At 36.5% G+C, this 18,864-nt stretch overlaps 1 protein-coding gene across 1 annotated transcript; it reads right to left on the bottom strand.

Moving 5' to 3' along the window:
• Positions 1-6,721: 6,721 nt before the first annotated feature.
• Positions 6,722-17,238, bottom strand: LOC136280833 (loricrin-like). Its single transcript, XM_066166559.1, has 4 exons — positions 17,148-17,238; positions 12,856-12,960; positions 8,347-8,865; positions 6,722-7,163 (listed from the first exon to the last, which is right to left on the bottom strand). The coding sequence occupies exons 1-4, from the start codon at positions 17,236-17,238 to the stop codon at positions 6,823-6,825; spliced, it is 1,056 nt and encodes a 351-aa protein (XP_066022656.1). The 3' UTR covers positions 6,722-6,822.
• Between the last annotated feature and the right edge of the window lie 1,626 nt (positions 17,239-18,864).

Raw genomic sequence — 18,864 nt, 5'->3', positions numbered from 1 at the left:
GCTCCAAAATTTGCGTTAGCCAATACTTCACGCTGCTTCAATTTTTCCGTCCATTAGAATCTTTTTGCTGCTAAACCTATAGAGAGTATATATTATAGCTTTCTGAAGCTGGCAAAGCGCTTCAAAGCTGATATAAAATGAAAGTCAGTGTTAATGACAAAGATGGATAAAAAAAAAACTTTACCCCGAAAACGGTGACGTGTACAAGTTTGTTTCGCGAAAGACACATAGAGCTTATCAGGTATTTTAACGTAAATTATAAGTTCAACTTGGTACTTTCTACTGATATAATTAGTTAGAAGTCAATGAAACAAATAACCTTGAAAAAGATGCAGAAATATGCTTTTCACAAGTATTACATTTCTAGCTTTTTTCGAAGAAATAACGGACTGCAATTCTAAACAAAAGAGGGATGAGCTAAGGAAAACAGTTAAATATCAAAGACTTACCTTTGTTTCCATCCGCAGGGCAGTGAAGCCATCCTCCCCACAGAACTGTTATGGACAGTAAAGATAGAGATAGTTTGGTGGGAATCTTCATCCTTGAAGAAAATGCTTGTACATGTCTATCGTTTACAGTGAAGCTGGACACTCTACCGTCAAGCTTAAATGCTACTCGAAGTTGGCAGGTTGCGTAATTGTTTAAAAATTGTCCAATTTCGTAGCGATTGTCTCGTTTCTCAAGTTAATTTAAAAGCCTTTTAATATATTCCCTCCATTTCTTCTATGACAGGAATATAAAAATAGATTTAGAACTTCAGTTTTCTTGTCATTTTCAACCATTCATAACTTTACAAGATCATTAGGTGTAATGTAAAATGTAAATTGGCCTCCGTAAACAGTTCCTAAAGTTGACGTTTCGAGCGTTGGCTTTAATTCTTTTTCATTCTGACGAAGGGCTAACGCTCGAAACGTCGGCTTAGAAACTCTTTACAGTAGCAAATTTATTCTATCAACTCAGCTGATAAAACCGATCTTTTAATACCCCCTACCGACGAAGCACCACAGCCTGTTTGTTTGTAAATGTAGGCTCATTAAGTCAAATCCTTTTGCAACGTTGACATTCGTTCATCTTTCATTGCTGAATAAAAGCGTCTTACCAGAGCAATACAATCCAATGCAATAAAATGTTGTCGATGACACAAGTTAATTACGAATATCGTCCTTAGCAGTGGCTAAAATAAAAAATACATTTATTTTTGTAACCTAAAAATTACTTGATTTGTGTTTGGGCAAGCAAAAAAAGAAAACTAAATTCTCCTTCTGTTAGTGACTTTACAAGGGTTCAAAAATATATCTTTGATATATTCATTATGTGGCAAATTGTTATCTTCCTGTGTGGCAGCTGGAGATCGTCAAATATGAAAACAGCAGGCTGCATTGAAGATGACCTGCGCAAAGCCACCCTTAGAATCATCTAGAAGATTATTTAAAGCATCATTTGATTTGAAATATCATATTTTTGTCGTCTTCTCTGGAACCTCTTCGATTTCGATTTTACTCTTTGCTCCGTTATTGTTAATAGGCACCAAAATTTTCGTTGATAGGTTTTTATTCTAACAAAAAAGTACCCGTTGTTGTGCTATTTGTTTTTTTTAACTGCATCGATATTTATGCTTTCGACATAGTTCATAATCCTTTTTTCTTCCTGATCTTTCAATTTATCCTTTCCCTCAATCTCCCCGCTTTCTATTGAATTTTCAGAACTTTTCCCTAAAGCGTCCAAATGTTTGCCGCATGCATCGCAGCTTTAATGAAAATTTGCACGCAGGCTACGCAACCACGCTAAACGATGAAATGTAGTGTCCATGTCATCTCCTTAAACTTCCTGACAACCTCAAAAAGAAATATGATAATAATCACATAAAAAATAAGTCAAGAGATAAAAATCGAAAAAAAAAATGTTGATGAAGCGATAAATTGATGAAATATAAAGACGATGATCGGGAATTTTTATTTCATGAAACTAACGCGTATCGAGAATTCAATTAACTAATTCTTCAGCTGATTTCGGAGCTCTCATGTTAAATACGAAAAACAAGCTTAACGAACGCTGAACACTTTACATCCTAAGATCAGAATGAATATTCTCCATACTTTCCCTTTATATTTCCACTGCTGCTGATAAGGAGACTGTTTAACAAACAAAGCTTCCTGGCTTGGTGATCATTTCCTTTATTTTCATGATCTTAGTGAAGAATTCCATTTTATTATTGCAGGGAGAAATTAGATTCTGGTCACTCTTGGAGGTTGAAGGATTAAGGAGAGTCTATGAATTTTGGTTGAGGAAGTTTTCAAGTCTCGTACCCAGACCTTCAATGGCCAATCGGTTTTAACCTTCAGTCATACGATAGGATCTGGGTAAGAGATTTGGAGTTCCCAACCACGGTTTTCTTTTGTTACACTAGAGTTTAAATAAGCTAAGAACCATTTCAATATATATGAATCTTTGATATTTCTATTTGAGTAGTAACTTGCCCTCTGTTTTTGGAAGAATTTAAGATAAGACATGAAGTTGAAGGAAGAGGTGGGCTGAGAGCCGCGCCACCAGATCCTCCTCCTGATCACGGTGATATTTTGAAGCCCGTTTGGTTACGTGATGCTGCACTGAGACAAAAAAGGGAGAAGTGTTCCCTGACGGTTTTAATGGGGTAACTGTTGGCTGTAAAACGGCCAAAAGTTTAGCCGTAAGCTGCAAGAGAAAAGTTAAACGTGAGGAAAATTCGAGGTAAACTCAATGAAAGTATTTTAACCGACAGCCGTAAATTGGAAAAAATTTAGCCGAGAGCCGTAAAAGCCATCACTCCGTTAAAGACCGTCTTTTGTCAACAACATGACATACTCTCCGCTTTTGATCTTAGAGAGTTCAACCGTTTAACTCCCAGATCAAATTTGTAGTTCTCTTTACTGTCAACCATACAATTCTTGTAATGTTAGTTCAGAGAATTTAGTATTGGATCAACTAATTATCCCAAAATTGATATTTTTCTTTATTCTCATCACTCATCTGGTTGATATTGTATTAATAGCGGCGCTCGCAGAGCGTGCAGGAAACAAAAATGCGAGCTCCACTTTTAGGCTTGGCTAAATCTATATGTTATTGTAAAGAGAAATTCTGTCTTGGTCACTCATGGGAGTTAAAGGGTTAAAGGTCTTCTCACAAGAGCGTGTCAAACCAAAACCAAAGTAAACTCAACAACCAGTTGGTAAAATACACCTTTAAACCCCAACATCAAAATGTATATTCTCCATACCGTTCTTTGTACATAACCTGTGATATTAATAAGGAGAATTTGTTTAAAATCACGAGCTTTACTAGTTTGTGATCATTTCCTTAATTCTCATGACGTTTGTGCTTCATTTGTGCTTGGTCCTTCCACCAAGAGCGTCACAGGAATAAAAGCTCCTCCGCCAGCCTGTTTGTATCTGGAGAACTTCTGGGTAAAGCTTGACCTCGATGTTACTGTCCGTTCTCCGTTGATTTCCCTATTTTGGGTTACAAGAAAACCAATTAAATAAAGTTGAACCAAATAACGCGCACTGATAACAATTGGGACGAGTGAGGTGTGAGATCGCGGAATCGGGACAATTTCATTTCTCTCCAGTATAGGTCGAGGAAAGAAAATATCTTGCTTCTTTCCGATTTTTAAATAGACATTATCAATTTCAGTCCAGCAAGCCTTTACGAAAAAGTAACAGTAAAGCAAGAAAACAGTAACTCACCCTTCAATTCCTGGTTATTTTGCCACATCGAAGCAAAGCATGCAGCTGTTTGTTTAGAAAGTGCTGAACCGTGCCGATCTGCTGTCCTTTGACATCTCCTAAACTGTATGTCTTTCTCTGCGATTTGCTGAAAATCTGGACTTCTCGTAGAGCCTCTGGAATGCGTTCCATTTCTCGTGGAAGAAGACAAGCCAGTGCATGCGAGTCATACGTGTCGTCGTCTTCACTTTGAATAACAAGCGGTGTTCCACGTGGAGCTTTGATCTTGAAATTATGATACCTGGAAAACAAACGCCATTAAAAACATGAGTGGGATAAAATAAAATCAAGTAGTCACAATCTATATTAAGACGAATACACATGATCGAATTCAATGCAAGAGAATCATACAAGGTATTTTACGCGCTATTGATCGATTCGCGGGAGAATCTAGGTCGCAGAGGGAGAGGAAGTCGTTGACGTTGTCCCTATGATGAATTTTCATCTGTCATTTTTTTTAATCAGCTATTTTAGCTAAATTTCCCTCTCTTTCGCACAGGACGAAGCTAGGGTAACTTTGTACAGTGTTCCAAATTTTCATTGTCTTTAAAGGAATGAATATGTTGGAACGGGCACGCAATTAAACAATATATTGGAGAACTTTTTTTATTGATAGCTTGACACTTAATTTCTAGAACCACTTAAAATGCAGCAACAGCTTTAATTTTTTTAATTTACCACCTAAACTAACTGAGGTGTATTCACCTTAAAAGCTTTTAAAACAATCAAAGTGCAATATTTCCACTAATATAATGTGAATTACGTCATATGCGTTAAGTGGATCCAAGAGCGATCATCTTCCCGGGTATTTGCACTAGGCGGGATAGAGAAGGGGGGGGGGGGGGAGGAGGGAAGGGAGGAACGAAGTTTTTTCCTCTTTTTGTAAGAAGAGCCTCTTACACAGATTGAGCTATTTGAGGTCACGTGAAAAGATATTGCAAGCCCTCCTATCTCTCTCGTATGGGTCCAGGCCGGATATCACTTTGTTCGCGGAGCTTTTGCTTTTACGAGATGTTTTCTATTCCTATCTATTCTCCTTTATGAGAACAAAGCTCGACTGAAGCTTGGATCGAAATGATCGCACTTGAACGGAATCAGTAACTTATATACACAAACCTTATTTGAGTTGTAAATACAAGAAATTAATGTAAATATTGTCAAACTTCTAATCAAAATGTTTTCAACTCTCTAACTCAAAAATGAATCTTCCATTTCAACGGCCTACCGCTGACTCCTTAGCTCTATCTTCCATGTCTGTTGACTGCGTAAACCTTCGGTATTTCTGATATAAGAAACAAGAACAAAAACAAGAAGGAAACAACAAACTGGATCGAACGAAAATAATAAAAAAAATGATTTAACAAATAAACGTCATAACGATGGTCAAGAGCTGTAAAAAGTCAATCTAATGCTTTCCTGGTCAATGGCAGGGAGATCTTACCATTTAGGTTCTAACTATAACAATTAAATACATGTATAGGGCGACACGTGATTTTGATTGACTTTTCTATTCAATTATTCATCGAAATCTAGGGTTAAATACAGTTAACTTAATAAAAAGAGACCTCTTTTCAGATGGTAAAGCCTATCTCCTTAAATAACTCTCTTCTTTTATCTATTGTTAAATATCTCGGTATTTGCATACATTTTAAAATTCTGGGCCGCACCTCTGAAAAAGCTTTTAAATTCCGAATTCCGATGGCAAATAATCAAACGGAATACATGATTTAATGGCATTTCGATGAATACATGATTCAATGGCATTTCGATGAAAACATGGTATTTACAATAGATCAAGAACTACGAGATTGGCTCCTGAGTGGATCTACATTCGGCAATAAGGTTAGTTGACACATAACATTCACGTAATCGCTTTTAAGGATGTTTTATTAAATACTCTTTTTAATGTACAGGGTTTACTACAACACCCCGTCACCCACTCAATTTTATAAAAAAAAATTGCAAAATCTTACAGCACTAAAGTCAACGAAATGCCGTTTTTCCATCACAGACAGAAGAAAAAAATGCAATGTTGTGCTGTGGACGAGTGGGTGTAATGCTATGAGGAATAAAACTGGTCTACTATTCCAGAATTTATCTTCAACCGTAATGTGTCAACAACTTTGTCGCTAATTGTAATGTAGAATAACATGAGCTGTTTTTCCCCTCAAGATTCTTAGTCTAATCATTATGAATATTCAAGCTCCATAACATTATCTAACTTGTTGTCATATCTAATCTCTATTAACCCTTTAACTCACATGAGTGACCAAGACAGAATTTCTCCTTACTACATCCATACAATATCATGCAGACAAGTGATGAGAATAAAGACAAATATAAATTGTGGGATTACTAATTGATCTGATATCAAATTCTCCAAGCTAACATAATGAGAATCATTTGGCAGACAGTAAGGAGAATTACTAACAAGATCTTGAGATTTAAAGGGTTAAAATCACCTATGCGTGAACAGTTAAAGCCAAAGTTTATTATCCAGAGTTTATTTAGTACAGTTAACAAGTCATAAGGCCAAAGCGACGGTCAAAGTCACGCAAAAACTGAAATTCATTGACTTGATTTGACATAAATCTGTGGGATGCATAAAAATGTATGAAAACAAATGAAAGAGTAACTGGAAAAAGTAATTAAACTTTCTCAATGATATCCTTCCTTTTAAATCTGAAGAGAATGCAAAAGTATTACTTTTTTAGCATTTCAGATCCACCATGTAGTCCAGTATTAATCTTTCAAACCAAAGAAGAGTTTAAATTCAGTTTCCTCCTCGCAAACTCATTACAAAATTCAATAAAGAAATTATGATAAAATAAAAAAAAGGAAAAAGTTAGCATGCAATATTAATCCAAATTATATTATCTATAGTTAATGTAAAATTAAACGCTACACAGATACACCAATTAGGAGGAGGAAAAACAAATCGAGAATCGTGACTGATGGGATTGTGCATAAAAACGATCGACAGCAAAACTCAAACGTTGTTAAAGGATCAGCCATGTACACCTTTCAAGCAAACGGTTGATAGTGAATCAATGATATTTCTTTAAAATAAAGTTATGATCACCTGACCATGACCATTTGATTGATAGCAACAGTCATTTTGTTGATATTTACCAACATTATAAGATCCTCCACCGCCTCCACAAGAATTCCGGATATTATTGCCACTGCTTCCTCCAGAGTACCCTCCTCCTCCTCCCGCACCCCCTGACCATCCATAACCACCTGCCCCTCCACCAAATCCACCAACAGCACTATTCAACTTGGCTTTACCTCCCACCCCTCCCTGTAAGAATCCCTTACCACCCTGTCCACCAGTTCCCATGGTACCACCAAACTGCTTTGAACTTCTGCCGCTGGAGTAGAAACCTCCGCCGCCGCCACCTATCAGTGATAATAACAACAACAAAAGTAGTTGTGTCCTAAGTGGGTTCTTATTCTAGACGTTGAGGCTGTGGACTTTTTGAATTTTTTCATTATTTGATTGATAAAAACAGAGATACTTTTGTACAACAGAGCTTATTGGAAGTCGATGATAATTGCTCAGACAGACTTAGTAATCAAATATATGTCGATCTAAGATTGCTCCCGCAACAACTGAGTCAATATTCTTGCAACATTCATACGTCAACCTTCATTGACTAGTTTGCACTATTAAAAAAAAAAAACAACAACAACAACAATACTTTAAGATAAATGAACCTTTAATCGTTTGTCTTACCATGAAAGAGATAGGCTAATCGATCGTGTATTAATTAGGACCTTTCGACTCCTATGCTGCAAGTCTTCATTAGCATTTATCTGTGAACCACTTTGGGCAAGAACACAATTGGATATTTTTACACAACTTATAAACTAGGATATTGTAGCCAACTAGGTGCTTATTTTTTAGTTTCAAAATCAGTGCACTTTGGAGAAATTCAGACAAACGTCTATTCAGAAAAAAAAAAACCGAAACTGCACCGAGATTAATAATCGAATGATGTGTTCACATTCCCTATCGGGAAGAATTTAATGCATCAGAGAAAAGACAAATGATGTCAAAATGTATGATAGAAGTACCAAGTTGTAATTTTGCATTGCGCTTGAGATAGAGAGATAAAAATTTTACACTTTTTTACGATGTTTTTGTGTAAAAACGAGGCCCCAGACCTCGAACGGGTAGCCGTTGTTACCATTCAACAAGAGCGCAGCATTCTTTTGAAAAGGGCGTTTTTGTACATCCCCCGAATGCCTAACTGCATGCAAGATTAAAAGGGGGTTGAAACTTTCACCTCCAAGATGTTTGATTCTTTCAGAATTGCTCTTAATCCTCACTTAAAAAATGTACATAGGCAAACAAAGAGACAACAATAACAAGACAAAAACGGAAACAAAACCATTTAATATTTAACAACGATAAATCCGTAACCTTTTTGCCATGCAGTTCATATAATTCCATTAATCACGACGTAGACAGTTTTAAGTTTTCCTTTTCTTCTGACAAGAATTAATTAATATGCGGATACCAGATTTTAATCTTTAGGTTTCGGAGACTAATGATAACATACCAAAAGAACCCACTTACCGGAATAACCACCATTAGCAATCTGTGAACCATATCCATGGTTCCCTCCTGACCATGACCCGTACCCAGGATTTCCCGAAGAACCAGCATTAGCATCACATCCTGGATGTCTTGAACTTGGATTCTGTATTCCTCCTCCACCTCCGGCAATAATCAAAGGTGTGTTGCCTCCCCTCACCACAAATGTACCTCCAGCACCGCCAGAAGAAAGGTAGTGCTTGTTAATCCCTCCTTCTTGACCAACAAGTATCTGAATGACTTCTCCCTTGCTTAAGCTGAATGTTCCAATCATTCTTGCTCCTCTTCCCCGATACTTAGCGCTGTTGCGGTGGGAATCGTATCCTCCTGCTCCTCCTATTGCTTCTATTCTGTATTCACCAGTATACGGCACAGTCCATTGTTGAATACCGCTGGACAGTGTAACTTGTCCGTCATGATCGTGACCCGAGTAGCTAATACCCAGACTTGTTGGACCATGTGTTCCAGTTGCACCAAGGTTGGTAAAAAGAGCTTTGAAAGCTGGGAGAATAGTGTTTGTTGAGTTGCGTTCATGGATAAATTTATTTAACGATGATTAGAAATAAATTTGCAAATTAAAAAAGAGGCATGGAATGGTTAAAACCAGTGAAGTGTTCCTTAAAATTAATCATCTATTTACTTGATTTAAATGATTTTTCAATTTTTTTAACGCATTCATTTTTCTTTCACTCATTCATTCATTCATTTTCTCCTAATTGACGCGTACCCACTTGTCTCGAATGGAAATATTTTTACAGACTAAAAGAACCTGTATTTGATCGACTGAATTTTGCGATTTTTAAAGAGGTGTAATGAAATGGTGATCGTTTCGTGTCGTGCAATTTGGGTCTGAAATTATACTTGTGATTTTAAATCACCCTCGCACTGCGCGCAAGTTCACTTTTAAACTAACGTAACGCATATGATTTGCTTAGGTATTAAAATGATTTCGAGTGCACTTTTTTTAATAAGCACGAGTATATTTTTCAAAGACAACAAAATTGCACAGCCTGTGGGGCAAGTGCATTTTGTAGTCTTTGAAAATTACTAGTGGGGGAGGGGGGGGGAAGTTCATTTGCGCCTAGGATTTTCGGCCAGAATTTCATTACTTTGTCGTCGGCTTAAATCTTCAATCTTTCTAATTCAGCCAGTTTCAAAACTTAGGGCTCGTTTTTTTCTATTTCATCTCCTTCAATTGTAAGCCTCTTTGCCAAACTTTTGTCATCTCTCACTTTTTGTCGTGATTTATGTTTCCTTCACATTTTGGACTCCAGGCCTCTGTTCTTGAAAGCGTTCATCGATTGCCTTAATGTTAGTTTGATGACAGGAAATTTTATAATTATTTATTTAAGTGGTTCAGATGCTATTCTTTCTGAATAGAAAATCGATTACTTACTTGTCACTAATCGATAATTTTCTTTTGCGTTTTTTCGGTAGCCAGTTATATTTTTCACCCTTTGTCGTTAGTCGGCCTTAACCCAGTTCAGACCCTCTTACAAAACAGATCGTGAAAACGAATTAAGTAAGATATTTGTCGCTTTAGGCGACTTAAGCAAACGTTTGAAATTAGCTGGCTGCTAAATTGAAATAGCGCACGTACTGACTGAATGGTATAATAGTGGATTGTAAGGACTAGGTAGGGCGCTGTGTTATGAATGTATTTTCGCACTTTCCCCTGTTCTTACAGCTGCAGCTGACTGATCCCTTGCCATTACTGCACGCAGCTTTTCTATGAAAATCATTGAAGTTCTTTATTAACTTGTCGCGTTTAGGAAAACATCAAACATTCACACCCATCGTGGCTCTGAAATACAATTCTAGTGTGAACATTTCAAAGAAACATGAGCGGGAAGAAAGTCGATTTTTTTCTCTTTTCTTTTTTTGGTGAGCATTGCTCACCAAAGTTCACGAAAAAGAAGCGTTTGGAAATTCTATTGTAACAAAATCGGTCTTGTGCGGGAAGATTATTCGGTTCCTAAGTTTGGATAGAGATTCGAGAGCGTTTCCATTAAAAGTGCACCCACCATTATATCTAAAACTGCCTTGATATTTAGTGCTTTTGGCCAAAGGAAGACGAATCAAATCCCTGTGCCTGGTATTATATGTAAGATATTTTTTTGCTTGAGTAGAATCACTCAATAGGTAGGAAGGTGCTGAGCCGTTCATAGATTTGAAAACCAGCATGCATTTAAGATAGTCTCTACGAAACTGAAGGCTAGGCCAACCAAGAATAGAAACAATATCTGTTTCACTCACAGCCCTATTTAAGATAATACTTGCCGCACGCCCATTAAGCTTATCAAGATACCCTTTAGATATAGCCCCACAAGTATCCCACACAACTGAGCTATAGTCGAAAAGGGAGAGTATCATTGCTTTGTACAAAATGATACAGGATGACTGAGGCAAGATCTTTCGTGCTCTACGCAACATTCCTAATCTAGACGAGATCTTCTTTCCCAAGTAATTAAAGTGGGACTTTCAAGAAAACTTTTAAACTTTTCTAATCTCTCTAAGTCTCGGCCGTTAGATGATATGGAGAACGACTTAGAGGCAAGCCTTTGATGGGTACCCACAAGCATTATTTTAGATTTGGTAGAGTTAAGTATTAGGTAATGAGCACTAAGCCACTGACAAAAACACTATCTAAATCAGATGACAGATTGGACTCAATGATGTTAACATCGTCACTAGCAAAGTGAAGAAGCGTATCATCAGCATATTGCTCAACATTAGAATATCTAAAGCCATGGGATATGTCATTAATATACATTATAAAGAGCAAGGGCCCTAAAGCGCTACCCTGGGGGACTTCTAAATCGATTTTTTGAGGCTCTGAAACTATCCCATTAACACAAACACTTTGAGAACGATTGGTTAAATATGATATATATCTGCTCCTGTCTGTTATACATATGGCTGTCGACGTCTCAAGAATCTGGAGCCAATAAATGGATATGTATTGATAGGCCACGTCTTCAAAAAAAATTTCATTACCAGTCGGAATGCATATGTATAGTCACTGCAGAAATTGGTGTACTATGGAAGACAGATGTACATCGATCAATACTGGACCAAGCGGAAAAGATAAAATTTTATGCCAGCTGAGTGACTCAGACCACTTACAACACACTAATGATCTGAAACCCATGGCAAGCTTTGGTTCTAGGGGCACAGAGGTAAGAATTTGAAAGTTTTCTTTAATTTTATGCTGCTCTTCGTAAATCTATTGTATTGTTCAGGTGATTTTCTTTACCCTTCTGTGATTCCTCAAGTAATGGGTGATGCTATAAATTCACCACAAATTTTGTTAAATTTGAGCTTAAAACATCATTGACTCTCTGCTCGATCGAACTGAAGTCATTTCCCCTGAAGTGCTTCTGCTGTCTTTTCTGTCAGTTCACTCAAACTTCTTTCAATATTCGCTGGTTTCTCTTTGTATTTTGAGTTTGTGGGTTTCTGATCTATTATAGTTTTAACTTTAACGACACCCGTCAAATGCAGATCACGAAGACATAATGATTTTGCATAAAATAAAACAAAGGCGCGTTCAGTCGGCCTTCTGCATGAGACGAGTTAAAGTTACACACTCTCAGCAACAGGGAAAAGGAAAACAGTGACTGTAAGTTGAGATGGCCTTAACGGAAAGTTTTGATCCAAGATTCTCGAAGGAATGGAAAGAATAAAGGGACAAACTGTTTCTGATCGTGCTTACGGCAATCAGCTCTGACAGTTAACCATTCTCTCGGACAGTTGTTCAGTTTTCAGTTTTTCATGTTAAGCAATGGAAGTGTTTGAACTAATGACAAAATACTCGCTTAATTCCATGGATTGTACTTGATTTCCTCTGACAGAAGTTGGAAACGAACTCAAAATCACTTAAATCTGTAAAGTAACCAAATTAATGCTTGATTGATTTGATCTGAATGCAGACATGTCAGGTATTATATAAAATAAATTAAACTTGCTCGCTGTCTGCTTCCGTGATTGACAAGAGGGTCCCCTGTAATTTTTATGTGAAACATGATTGGGCGATTTTTTTCATCGTGAATCGTGATTTGAGTTTTTCCTTATTTCGTGAATCGCGATTCAAGATAATAAGATCTTTTTAGGTCCACGTGAAGTTATTGTTTTTTTTATTTAAACGTGACCCGTGAATGAGGAACTGAATCAAACGTGAACTATTTTGTTTTGCGCGATGAATTCCCCGCTTTTTAATGGTTTTGAAAATGTATTATTGTACAGTTGTTGTTATGTTTTGACCAGGCTTGTGACAGGACATGAACTTTATATGGATCAATAAAAGTCATAAACCAGACCTCATAAAGTATCTGTCTGAGCTGCAATGATTGAGGTAAGTATTCGTTTTAAACGCACATTTTATCAGAGTTTATGTCCGGCGCCGTTTCAAGTGGATCACGCAAATCGTTATCAGTTAAACTTCTGAAAAAAACTATTAAAAAAAAATCAAACAACATTTCTTATACTTACTGCAATTGAATCCCGTTTTGCATTTGCATGTGTAAGAGCCGTCTGTGTTATTGCAAGTTGCATTATAGTGACAGCCATGGATGTGGCTGGTACACTCGTCCACATCTAAAAAGTTTGAAAATCCATCAATTTTTTTTAAGCATACTTGACTGTGATAGATATTAGTCGTATTGGTTTTCGTCTTCAGATAAATCACTCTCAGCGCAAATGGCTAGACATTTTAGTCTTCTCGGATGAGGAAGAAAAAACCGTCCGCCCCTTCTACTGCATCGTTAAATAATTCATACACTTATTGCAGAGGTTAGGGAACATAGCTGCTAGTGTTGTGGTATGGCCCTAATTCTTAAAATGAGGGTATCTGCAAAAATTTGTCGAGTTTACGCCCCAACTTTCCAAGTGTACTATTGTTTACAGTTTGAACTACCTGGCTAGCACTCCTAATAAAACCTATTCGCGATTGTATACGTGAAGTATACCCTTATAGCGGTACGCCCCTTAAGTATCCAGTCAGTTGGAGTTAAGAAATCGACGAAGATAGATCAGAGTTTCTTTTTACACAAGACTCTTCCGGTTAGGTAACGTTGCAGTTTCTCTAAGCCCGTAAAGACAGGATCAGATGTAAGTCTCAGCTTATTGTATTTAGTTTCCTTTCTTTTCGACTTCATTTGTTTTGTTACCAGTCTCATCCCATTTCTTGATCTTGTACATTACAATTTCCCTTTTTTAGTTTTCACCGCAGTGTACCATGGTCAGACGACAGCATTAAACGTTGTTGAATCAACTTGTGTTGTAGATTCCTACACTGTGATACTCCCCGAACTCCAGTGCACAACACCCCGTGTCCGCTGCATTGGGTACGCGACAGCCTTAATTCTTAAAATGGGGGTATTCGCAAAAGTTTCCTTCAAAAATTGTAAACTGTTCAATGCAGTCTGGCCAAAGTGCCAAACAAGGCTTTGTAAAGCGCCATAAGCCATTGGATATGATGCTATGAAAATATTTCATTATTATTAATATGTCTCTATGAATATCTATGAATCTCATCTGTGCAATTCCGACCGTTCCCCTGATAACCTTCTGTACAGCTACACGTAAATGATCCCTCGGTATTATTACAAACAGCTTTGGCATGACAGTCATGAGAGTTGTTAATACACTCGTTTCTATCTAAACAAAGAAAACAACGAGGACTGATATGAGCTTATCGGCAAGCTGGATGAAGAACCTTCAGAACATTAAAAAAGAATATTAGAGAGACCTTTTTCACAGTTTTCTCCCGTGTAACCATCTGGACACAGACAAATGTATCTCTTGTCGGTATATCCATTGAGACAGGTGGAATTATGGAGGCAGGTATTACTGGTGCACGAATTCTGATAGGATAGAAAAACGCCTGTTAGCATCTATACTTGACCAAAAACATTCAAGCTGATTTCAGACGATTGCATTGTAATGTAAAGTAAAATCCTACCTCAGAGGCCCAGAGAATAAAACCTTTTTTTATTTCTTTATCTTCACGATGTTGGGCGTGGTCAAAATTACTCAGTTGGCAGAGCCTGAAGCCTGTCTTGTTTGGTGGGCCGATGTTCACAGACAAACAATTGCTCTCGATGAGGCACTCATATCTACAGTCATGAGTCATGAGCTCCTTCCCCATTGGCAAGTAAATTTCTTTAAATACGTATCGTTGAGGAGCACGTTCTCCTTCTGATCTCTTAAACCTAAGACTTCGGCAGCCAAAATCTGGAGGCATTGGATTCATAAGAAAAAATGTCATCAGAATTTCAGCTCGAGAAATGCTTATACTCTGATCAGAAACGTGAATACCACTGCTAGAGCGATACATATCAGACATTACAGAATTTATTAGTGTACCTTAACAACACTTTGGGTCAGCACAAAAAAAAAAAATTAAAAAGAAAATAAAATAAACAACAATACTACTTTCAGTCCGTTAGTTAATGAAATACAAAAAAAACCTTTTAAAGTGACTTCCCTGATAACAGAATAAATAACGGGAAAAAAATTGTTGCTGTTAGATCTTCATGGTAGCCTTTTACATTAAAAGGGCTTTTGGTATTAAGGTAGTTTGTAAAATATAGCTAAAAGATAAATCAATTAGGTTTCAAACTTATCGTTTCGCGTAATGATGCAAGAGATCGTTTTACCATAAAATTGCTTTAAAAAGAAAATTTTCAGACTTTAATATGAATCTTCAGTTTCTTAAAAATAAAGTGTTTTTTTATTACGAGGTAATTTTCACACTACAACTGTGTGTTCCATCGGTAGCCAATATCGGATTGTTTACTTGCCCTGCAATCTTAACAGGTTTAAACCTGTTTGAAAACTCTGGTTGGCTTATGTCGCCTTATATATAAAATACATGAGAATATGTTCAGCCTGAATTGTAAAACTCTATGTTATTTTAGCTAGGGGAAGAAAGCACCTGTTTTGGTGTTAATGAGCAAATAGAATATCTGATGTTTGTCTTTGTTAATGCCTGGCTCCTACTTAAATGGTCGACTAAAAACTCTCCCTCTTTGCAAATCGTTCTTCCTCTTAAATTTCGTATACATACATCATCTTTTAGTCTCAAGACCTATCGTGCAGAAAAACTGATATTTAAAGGAACGAAATGCAGTTTGGGAAAGCGTCGTGGTGTAGGGCATGCCATCATGAAGGTTTTGTTAAGTACGAGGACTCAGCCAGTGCGCTTCGCACGCTGCAGCTGAAGAGCGACTAGCAATGAAAGATATGTGCTACGCGTGAAACAAAAAACTGATTAGAAAATAATTTCTGCCTTCCCGTCGATTTTTAGCCGAAAGTTTACCGAGAAAAGTTTTGGTTAATTTTTTTAACCGGAAAAAATATAGATTGGCAAGTTTTTCTCGTCATTTCAACTCAAAAGTAAACAACAATTTTCCATTAATTAAAAACTTATTGATCATAGAAATAACGTCGACAATGTTTAACCTTATGCCAGCATAGGTGTCAACGTGAGACAGCATTTAATTACGTAAAATAAGTAAATAAGTTAAGTAAATAAGTTAAGTAAATACTCTCTAAGAAATTTTGAACCTGCGATGAAAACCTTACCGGAAGGTTTTCGTCTTCCCGGAAGATTTTCGTAAAGTGTTAGACACTTTATTTCCTCTCGAAATTGGTTTCATGTCTGGTCTCAAGAAATGTCCGTGTTGAAAAGTTGATATTCAACGGACCGAGATATTCTTGCACTTTGAGAAAGTTTTAGTTCAAGATGAAGCCACTTTTGGCAAGTAATTAATTTATACTTTTCATGAAACTTTTTTCAATTGCGATTAAAAACTCCAAATTTTTAAAATTTTCTGAAAAATCTTCATGTCAATTAATTTTAAAAGAAAAGTAATATTTTCCAAATCATTTCTAGAAATCTTTTATTAAAAACTACGAAATCAAGTGTTAAAAATCCATATCGCCGTGCGATAAATTAATGTTGCTTCGCCTGTAAATCGACGGGAAAGCAGGAAGTATTTTCTATTCAGTTTTTTCTTTCACGCGTAGCACATAGATTTGATTGTTAGTGGCTCTTTAAACTGTAGCATAACCTCCTTTTTATCTACTTCTCCAAGATGTGTAATCGAGCGATAAGGTAGAAAAAGGGTTTAAAAACTCTCAAACTTTCATCCTCTGTATCAACTTAGTCTAACATAGTCGTGAAAGCCAACGAATTGACGGATGTGTGATCATGAAGGTTTTCTTGAATACAAAGCCAATTGAAAAGCATACTATAAAGAATAACACTGGACCATAATTTTAGGAACTTTCTCTCGCTTAAGTAATAATTCCTGTTAGGGGCATCTGATATCGCTCCAAAATTTGCGTTAGCCAATACTTGATGCTGCTTCAATTTTTCCGTCTATTAGAAAGTTTTTGCTGCTAAACCTACAGAGAGTATATATTATAGCTTTCTGAAGCTGGCAAAGCGCTTCAAAGCTGATATAAAATGAAAGTCAGTGTTAATGACAAAGATGGATAAAAAAAACTTTACCTCGAAAACGGTGACGTGTACAAGTTTGTTTCGCGAAAGACACATAGAGCTTATCAGGTATTTTAACGTAAATTATAAGTTTAACTTGGTACTTTCTACTGATATAATTAGTTAGAAGTCAATGAAACAAATAACTTTGAAAAAGATGCAGAAATGTGCTTTTCACAAGTATTACATTTCTAGCTTTTTTCGAAGAGATAATGGACTGGAATTCTAAACATAAGAGGGATGAGCTAAGGAAAACAGTTAAATATCAAAGACTTACCTTTGTTTCCATCCGCAGGGCAGTCAAGCCATCCTCCCCACAGAACTGTTATGGACAGTAAAGATAGAGATAGTTTGGTGAGAATCTTCATCCTTGAAGAAAATGCTTGTACATGTCTATCGCTTACAGTGAAGCTGGACACTCTACCGTCAAGCTTAAATGCTACTCGAAGTTGGCAGGTTGCTTAATTGTTTAAAAATTGTCCAATTTCGTAGCGATTGTCTCGTTTCTCAAGTTAATTTAAAAGCCTTTTAATATATTCCTTCCATTTCTTCTATGACAGGAATATAAAAATAGATTTAGAACTTCAGTTTTCTTGTCATTTTCAACCATTCATAACTTTACAAGATCATTAGGTGTAATGTAAAATGTAAATTAGCCTCCGTAAACAGTTCCTAAAGTTGACGTTTCGAGCGTTGGCTTTAATCCTTTTTCATTCTGACGAAGGGCTAACGCTCGAAACGTCGGCTTAGAAACTCTTTACAGTAGCAAATTTACTCTATCAACTCAACTGATAAAACCGATCTTTTAATATCCCCTACCGACGAAGCACCACAGCCTGTTTATTTGTAAATGTAGGCTCATTAAGTCAAATCCTTTTGCAACGTTGACATTCGTTCATCTTTCATTGCTGAATAAAAGCGTCTTATCAGAGCAATATAATCCAATGCAATAAAATGTTGTCGATGACACAAGTTTATCACGAATATCGTCCTGAGGAGTGGCTAAAATAAAAAATACATTTATTTTTGTAATCTAAAAATTACTTGAATTGTGTTTGGGCAAGCAAAAAAAGAAAACTAAATTCTCCTTCTGTTGGTGACTTTACGAGGGTACAAAAATACATCTTTGAGATATTCATTATGTGGCAGATCGAGATCGATTGTAATGAGATATTCATTATGTGGAGATTAAGATCAATTATGAAAACAGCAGGCTGCATTGAAGATGACCTGCGCAAAGCCACCCTTAGAATCACCTAGAAGATTATTTAAAGCATCATTTGATTTGAAGTATCCTATTTTTGTCGTCTTCTCTGGAACCTCTTCGATTTCGATTTCACTCTTTGCTCCATTATTGTTAATAGGCACCAAAATTTTCGTCGATAGGTTTTTATTCTAACAAAAAAGTACCCGTTGTTGTGCTATTTGTTTTTTTTTAACTGCATCGATATTTATGCTTTGGACATCGTTCATAATCCTTTTTTCTTCCTGATCTTTCAATTTATCCTGTCCCTCAATCTCCCCGCTTTCTAATGAATTTTCAGAATTTTTCCTTAGAGCGTCCAAATGTTTGCAGCATGCATCGCAGCTTTAATGAAAATTTGCACGCAGGCTACGCAACCACGCTAAACGATGAAATGTAGTGTCCATGTCATCTCCTAGAACTTCCTGACAACCTCAAAAAGAAAAATGATAATAATGATAATAATCACATAAAAAATAAGTAAAGAGATAAAAACCGGAAGAAAATGTTGATGAAGCGATAAACTGATGAAATACAAAGACGATGATCGGGAATTTTTATATGATGAAACTAACGCGTATCGAGAATTCTATGAAATAATTCTTCAGCTGATTTCGGAACTCTCATGTAAAATACGAATAACAAGCTTAACGAACGCTTAACACTTTACATCCTAAGATCAGAATGAATAATCTCCATACTTTCCCTTTATATTTCCACTGCTGCTGATAAGGAGACTGTTTGACAAACA

This window comes from Pocillopora verrucosa, chromosome 5, assembly GCF_036669915.1.
Source record: "Pocillopora verrucosa isolate sample1 chromosome 5, ASM3666991v2, whole genome shotgun sequence".
NCBI lineage: Eukaryota > Metazoa > Cnidaria > Anthozoa > Scleractinia > Pocilloporidae > Pocillopora > Pocillopora verrucosa.
The sequence above is the reverse complement of the archived record's forward strand: the minus strand, read 5'-3'. Positions and strand labels throughout refer to the sequence as shown.